At 31.6% G+C, this 7,632-nt stretch overlaps 1 protein-coding gene and 2 long non-coding RNA genes across 5 annotated transcripts; 2 read left to right on the top strand and 1 right to left on the bottom strand.

Moving 5' to 3' along the window:
• Positions 1–123: 123 nt before the first annotated feature.
• On the top strand, positions 124–2,200 carry LOC112538610 (uncharacterized). Its single transcript, XR_003081833.2, has 2 exons — positions 124–977; positions 1,132–2,200. It is a non-coding gene; the product is annotated as an uncharacterized LOC112538610 (long non-coding RNA).
• A 1,071-nt stretch (positions 2,201–3,271) lies between these two features.
• On the top strand, positions 3,272–6,663 carry LOC107359375 (uncharacterized). Of its 2 annotated transcripts, none has more exons than XM_089268160.1 (2): positions 3,272–3,404; positions 4,794–6,663. In XM_089268160.1, exon 2 carries the CDS (start codon positions 4,872–4,874, stop codon positions 6,327–6,329), a length of 1,458 nt encoding a protein of 485 aa, XP_089124286.1. In that variant the 5' UTR covers positions 3,272–3,404; positions 4,794–4,871; the 3' UTR covers positions 6,330–6,663. The 2 variants fall into 2 exon arrangements, with proteins under 2 accessions (XP_089124286.1, XP_089124287.1); XM_089268161.1 differs by having other exon boundaries at positions 3,286–3,404; positions 4,838–6,663.
• LOC149093843 (uncharacterized) lies at positions 6,124–7,525 on the bottom strand. 2 transcript variants are annotated; one of them, XR_016199056.1, is made up of 3 exons: positions 7,392–7,525; positions 6,669–6,767; positions 6,124–6,263 (listed from the first exon to the last, which is right to left on the bottom strand). It is a non-coding gene; the product is annotated as an uncharacterized LOC149093843 (long non-coding RNA). The 2 variants fall into 2 exon arrangements; XR_016199057.1 differs by lacking the exon at positions 7,392–7,525 and adding an exon at positions 6,964–7,103.
• Between the last annotated feature and the right edge of the window lie 107 nt (positions 7,526–7,632).

The raw sequence follows: 7,632 nt of genomic DNA, 5'->3' as shown, positions 1-7,632 counted from the left end.
CACAGGTTCACATTCAACTCCAAAACACTACCTTTATCCACCGTTAGATGTCACTTGGCTCTTCTTTACCTTTCTTCTTACAATAAGCTCTTTCTTTCACCTTTTTACTCATCTTCTTCCTTCCCATGTTCAGTTCAGCATCATGTTATCATGCTTCATCCTTTTTTCTGTAGCCAATCTAATACTTTCATTTATATTCACCTTTTCAGTAACAATTTTCCCGGATACTCCATGTGCACCTGATCGCCATCTATTAGAACTGATAAAAACTCAAATAATAAAAGAGGGAGCAAAAAATCAATTTTTCTTGAGTAACGGCTTTTAGCTTTTTATTAATAATCTTTTTTTTAACAATTTAAATTTATTTAACATCATTTAATCCTTTCTAATTGTTATATTAATGAGCTAAATTTTTTAGCTGTTAATCTCTGTGTTTTCGATAATCTCTTTTCTAATTCCCTGGTTTGCTTATTATGTTGTGTTTTAAGCGTTAGTTTGGTTTGTGTTCAAAAGTCTTCTTTTGTTTCATTGCCATTTTTCATTGGCAAAGTGTTAACATATTGAAACTTGACTTATTGTTACATTGATTCGTCTTATTGATGTCTTCCTGTCTACCATGTGTTTCATGGATTTGATACTTGATGATCTTTAAAAAAAGATCATCTCTCTTCTTGATCTATTCTTATCGTATTTGGCTCATAATCAATTGTTTTTTGTCTTTGTTATCCATCACTCATCACTCAAAGTGAACATATTACAATTTTCCCGTTTCCCCTCAAAAAAATGGATGAATGTAAATCAAGTTTGGATTCAGTTAAACCTAAACAAAGACAGTCTAACCAACTTTGTTCAATTTATTTTAACCTCTGTTACTCGAAGATTAATCAATGAGACGACCCTGGTTTATTGTAATTATGGTGGATTGATTAAAGTGAAATGGGTTGTGATTAATGATTCGCATTGATTGAGACAAAATGGTAAAACATTGCAGTGTTAACATTGATTTCTTTTGGCTCTCCTTTGGCAATTATTAACTATCTCCGTCTTGGTGATTTATCCTTGTTTATCAATTTCTTGATCAATCACAAGCTGAAATCAATATCTTTATTATCTTATTGTCATTTATATCAGGGAAGAAGCAAAAAGCGGTAAATGTCTCATTCAAGCGAAACATACAACCACATGAAGATGGAAACTTATTGGTTCAATTGCTGATGATAAGAAGGAGGATAAGGAGAAAGTGATGGAGATTGTGATAAAAAGATTTAAAGAGCAAAAATAAGGTGAAATGAGATGTTTTCAAAATGATTGCAATCATTTTGTTGGCTGAAACTGAAACCAGCGAGCGATGACTTTACCAACTTCATCGATTTAATAATCTTATTGATTATTGGAATTGTCTTCAATCAAAACAAAATCATTTTTCCATTTCTTCATATTCATTTAAATACAATTGAACAGTCGAGTTGATCGTAAAAAATTGGCATCTTTAAATTTCTTCATCACAACAGCAGACATGGAAATGAATTAACCATTTTAGACTCTCATTGACAGACATTACTTTTTGTCTCCAGTCTATACATCACAATCAATAACTCAAAACAATTAATTGCAACGGATTGATCATTAATATTGATAGGAATTGTGATTTAAGGCTATCACTAAAGTTACCCATCAAAGCGTCCAACTCTGGTTGGTAGTCCAGCTTTACCCAACAAACCAAACTTAACGTTCTTTAACCAGTCGAGGCTTTAAATGATTTATAATTAACTGCAATTATAACCATTGTATGACTCAAGTGATTACTCAGAGTTACCTAGCGTGGGAATTGATTAAAGATGATTGGAAGTCCGCACTCTTGAGCTTTATAAAAACAGTGAATTCTGGTTCTGTCCATTTATCATCAGATACCTTCCTTTTTTAGAGTTTAAATTGCAATTATTAAACAAACAAACATTTTTAATTGTGAACCTTAAATATGAAAGTGAAAGCTAATTAATTTATTGGATTGAATCAAGAAAACTGTATAAATAGCAATTTACTGTGAAGATGATTTTTCTGGTTAGATGTAAGCTTGACTAAACATAAACTCAGAAAGCGACTTCAAGAGTTTCACATGAAAAATGCTAATTATGATTTTTTTCATTGTTTAACTTTATTGTTGAATTGTTACAATTAAAATAAGTCACTTTCAAATTAATATCAACATTTTAAATCAAATTTCCTCTTGAAGCTTAACCAGGAAAAGACCAAGATTATGTTGGACTTGAGAAGCCAGTTTTATCTAAATTAACCTAAAAATATTTCACACTAATCTTAACCAGGATATTTGATTAACTTGACGATTAAATTCAGCATCAACTTTGGGTTAAATTGTCGTGCAAATCAGATGAAAGTTTAAAAATTTAACCAATAAAATGGCATTATCAATTGACTAAATTTAGCTCACATTAGCACAAGTTCAATATTGAACACTTTCATACTTGGTGTAGTGTTAACCAAACATTAACCAGACTCAAATTGAGTTAAAATTAATTTCATTTACCTAAACTAATAAACCCTGAAAAGTGAACACAAAGTGAATCAAGTGAAAGTATAATTATCATATTATTATAGCAAACGGATATACACACAAAAAAGATCAACAATTTGACTTAAAAACACTTAATTGTGATGAACATTACCAACACTTAGGCCATTTTATCGCAGGGTAAACTTAATCCGGTAATGATAGAGTTGATAATCATATCAGTAAAACAGTTATCGACATTTATAATTTGAGTACCAAGTTACTAGAAGGGTTCATCAGCCGACTGGTAAACTATCAACTTTACCATTAATTGTAACCGGACGCAACACCTTTCAGGTTTATCTTTATTTTTCAATTACCTTTTTATGTATTATTATTAGTATTGCTCATGTTGTTGTCTTTTTCAAATAGTTATTTGTTCACTTTTTTTTGGGTATCATGATGATGATGAGTCGTAACAAAAAAAATAACATCAACAAAAAGCTTAATGTTGTCAAAAAGGTTGTAAACGATCTTAAAATGATCTAAGAATAGGCTTTAATATCGCAAACATTTTGTCACTTTCATCAGGAAAGATAATATTATCACTTTGTACCAAGGATATAATGGAATAAATCATAACTATTTAACTAATATATCAATAAATTGATTATCAATTCAACACAAAAAGCACAATAAAAAAAGGTAAACAATAACCGGTATAAGTACAAAAAACATAAAAGAGATGGCGTTTTGTCATTACTTTCCTTTTTTGCATTTGTTTTTATTAATAATAATTTTGATTGTTGTACTGATTGTTTAGCTGGTGGTTATGCTTGTAGTGTTTATTTGATTTTATTGATGATTTACTGAAAGCCTAATAACAATTAAAAAGGTATGTAAAGTTAAATAAAAATGAAAGATGGTTAAATAATAGGAAGAAATAATAACACTATGTTTAGCTAATGAATGTGTTAAGATTGATGAGAAGCCATTAAGCTAAATGTTTATTCCTTCTTGTTCACATTACCGATTAATAAATGATATTAATAATAGAAAGATGGATTTGTGATTTACTTTAATACATTAAACTATTGTTAATAATAACATTGTAATGTAATACGATTGGTGTCTTTAATTGTTGATGTTATTTCGTTGATTTGATAATGATACTTGTGACTATACATTTCGCCTTTCATCTCATGTGTACATATTGGCTTTATATTGTATTCAATATTGTTTTCAATATTTCAACATTAACAGTCATTATCATTTATTATCATGATTGTTATTAATATTGTCATTATTTCAGGTTTAAGATTTATTAATCTTACGGACTGTTGATCATGTTTAGTTTGTAAATGCAAAATTAAGATTAAGGTAGAAAAATGAGACAATGTGATGGATTGTTGATTGTTGAAGGGATAAAAAAGAGGTAATTAGGGGAAATTGAAAATAAATTTTCATGGTAAAATTAAGGGTCACAAAAATTGATGATTCAAATCCAAATCTATAATTAAAGTGACTTTGATTAACCACAATATAACTCTGGTGTTGAAGCCATTTAACATTAACAATTTGGTCCATCTTTTACGGCTTTTAGTGTGAGACTGCCATTGAGATGTTTAGGGTTTAATAAACTGTAACAGTAAATTGTAAATGGTTACAAAAAAGGTTAATTTTTGACCAAAAAATGAGGATTACGATTGTAAAGATGATGATACTTGATGATGTTTTGATTTTTCATCTTATCTTCCTTGTCATTCCCACTTTTACTTGAATCCGGTTTGTTGGTCAAATTGAAAGTGATCTTGTCAGGTTAAAGTTAATTTGACTTGAGATATTTATAAGTGAAATTACAACTAAAAGATGAGGATGAAAAACGAAAGACAAAAACAAGTTCAAAAGATGTTAAGAAAGAGAAATGAAGAGAGGGAGAAAGGTGGATGAGGATAAAATAGTTTTAGTGGGAGTGAATGAGGGAGACTTAGCGGGATAAATGTTTTGGTTTAAAGTGGCTTTACATTAATTTAAAACTGTTTAGTTGACAAGAATCATCAACAAGTGTAACATTAACATCACTGTTGTTGCTTAATTAATAGTTAGTTAAACAGTAAAACGTTCAAAAATTAAGGAAAGAGGGAAAAATTAGAAAAGCAAAACAATTAAAGTTAAATAGTAAATAATTTTCTGTCCGTTTAGCAAACAAAAACAATATGAACTAAATTAATTTCAACCATTAAAGATAATTGTAACTCTTTTTTGTACTTGTGCATGTTTACAGTTGTTTAAGATCACTTTCAAATCCACTTCCAAATTGATTTGCAGTGTTTGAATAGTTAAGTATCATCATCAGTTCATCATGGCCTTTGGGAAAATCAGTGGCCGACGTTTAGCCGCTGTTATTTTGTCCATCTGTATCTATTTACCAAGTATTCCTGTACTCTGTATAGTCACACCAAATAATGCAACCTCGCCATCAGCGTCCACATTAACATCAACCAAAAGTGCCCCTTCGCCATCTTCCTCCACAACAACAGTAACACCGATAGATAAGTCAGCTCCAGCGTCAGGAATAGCATCTCCTGTGTACAGTGATACCTTAGGTCGAATGATGGCCGCAAGTACATTTATTCAAAACATTCAAAATGTGTCATCATCTTCATCTTCATCTTCATCAGGCTCAAGTCCATCATCATCTGATACCAGTAAAACGGAACAATCTTTTACACCAAATTCTGGCCCTCCATCGGGTGAATCTTCGGGAATTCAAGAGTCATCATTGCATTCACCATCAAACCATGGTCTTACATCGACATCCAATAGCTTTGTAGACATAGTCAAAGACTATGAAAGGTACAAGTTGTCAAAATACAGTGGACCACGAAATGTTCCTCCACCATCTTTGATTTATCAAGGTGATGTACGGTCAATCAGTAATCGTGAACCTTTGCTGAGTCCATCAACCTTGCAAGGATATAGTAACAATCAAAATAACAACAATCATAACATTAACAATAATAAAAACATTAATGGAATCAATGGAGATGGTTATTCATACAGTTTCCTTGGTAATGGTCAAACCACACTCAGAGGACCACATCCAACAAGTTCAACTGGCTCCATATCTGGACACAATGGACCTGAAGATTATTTGGCCTGGTCAGAAGATGAAGTGCCATTCAATATGGTTAAAGGCTATGGAGAGTCGTCTGTCAACAGTGAAAGTTATTTCCCATCAGCCTTGGATTATTCATCTAATTACGATTTTGAGCTTCTTCCTCAAGGAAGTAAAACTCATTTCCATGAACCAGTAGCCAGTTCACAGTCATCTTATAACAGTCGTCCCAATAGCCAAATGAACCCTGATTTAATGGGTGATTCAGGTTTCTTCAATTATCATTCCCTTGTAACCAATATGGATGAGAATGAACAACTGCCCATTCTAATTGAAAGTTATGTTGTCAATTATCCGCCACTCTCAGAGAAACCAGTAGCTCACTCTTTATCAGCATTTACCTTTGACCATAGACCAGGTTTACATTCAGGTCAATCAAGTCACCATCATAGTCCTGTTCATCATCACTCGCATAATCCAGTTGAATCAAACTCAGGTCGACATCGTCCAATGCCTTTAATGAATTCAGCATCCATGACATATCCAATGCTTGCACCTAAGCCATCCTCTGAGCGAGTTTTCATTTCACCCTATCTGTACGCTCGCCCCTGTAAATATGATTGTTTTGCCAACCCACTGCAAGATATGAAATATGGTTTAATGAATTTACTGGAAGGAGCTCATAATCATGGAAGACGCTAGTATTAGTCAACATAAATATCATTAATATCACCACCTAAACCATCATATCATCATCATCACCATCGCAAGGGTAATGATTAACATGGCATAGAGCAACAACAAAAAAAGTCAACGTTCCATGTGAAAGATTATTAACAATCAAACCACTAAGCCCTGTTGTTGAACATTATTTTCAATTTACTTTTTAACTCACTAAAATCATGTTTACTTTTTTACTTTAATTAACTTGTTCTCTCCATTTCTCTTTGGACATTTGATTGTAACAAGAAAACACTTTTTTACCTCATGTTGTTGTGCTTTATTGATACATTAAAAAATATCAACTTTTATTTAACTCACCTGTCTTCAAGTCTTTCAAGTCTTTCCATAAAATATTGGCCATTTATCAGATGATCGGTTATAGTGGATATTGAATAGTACAGCTTTACATCTATGAATCTGTAAGAAATAAGAATGAAATTAAGATTAGAATGGAACACTTTTAATGGTTGAAAAACATTTCGAAAGCTCATTGAGATGGAACATGAAACTCAGTCACCGGCCCTGACCATGGAGTAGAAGCTCAATAAGTGATGATTATTATGACGATAGTTATGATGGTTAGAAATAGTTAGAGTAAAAAATTGCTTTTTACCAGAATGGATCATTGTGTTCACTTAACCTTCACATTGAAGAAACTGCAACAATAATAATTACAAGATAATCGTTTGACGGTAAAATCGGCTTTGCTTGACCAATAGAGAATGGTCATCCTCATAAATAACGTTGCTAAATAACGCTACGGAATCTCATTGGAATACGTTAAGATAACGTTTCCAGTTAACTTTCGGTCTTTTAATTTTTCAATAACTTAAAAAACCATTTGCAATGAAAAATTGACCAAAATTTGATAATGGGTTAAAATCACTATTTTCAGAATGGTAATAATATTTTAATGGTTGGATCTAATTTAAAACCATTAAAGTTCATGTATTTCTTCAATACATGTTGATGCTCTATTTGGTTTGATGAGAAAAGTGTTGCCTATCAAGGTTAATTAGATGCATTGAATCAAAATTTTACACTGAATTTAGACTCCATTTGGTTTGCAGATTGATCAACGGCGAAATGTCAAAGTGTGAATCGAGAAATCGTCAAGTTTAAGATTATCATCAATAATTAAAGCAACAGCATTTGGATGATTCTGTAAGGGTAAAGAAACAAAAAGCGCATTAATTATACATTCTGATTGCTGTATTTATCTGAAAATTGGCATCTTTTAACTTTTACTTATCGTCACAATTAGAGAGGAAATTGTTGGGAA

The sequence above is a fragment of the Tetranychus urticae genome, chromosome 2 (genome assembly GCF_039701765.1).
Source record: "Tetranychus urticae isolate SD_2017Ah chromosome 2, NJAU_TeUrti_SD_1.0, whole genome shotgun sequence".
Classification (NCBI taxonomy): Eukaryota; Metazoa; Arthropoda; class Arachnida; order Trombidiformes; family Tetranychidae; genus Tetranychus; species Tetranychus urticae.
The sequence above is the reverse complement of the archived record's forward strand: the minus strand, read 5'-3'. Positions and strand labels throughout refer to the sequence as shown.

Coding starts and splice junctions, on each gene's coding strand:
- LOC107359375 (XM_089268160.1), top strand. CDS start 4,872: ATGGCCTTTGGGAAAATCAGTGGCCGACGTTTAGCCGCTGTTATTTTG.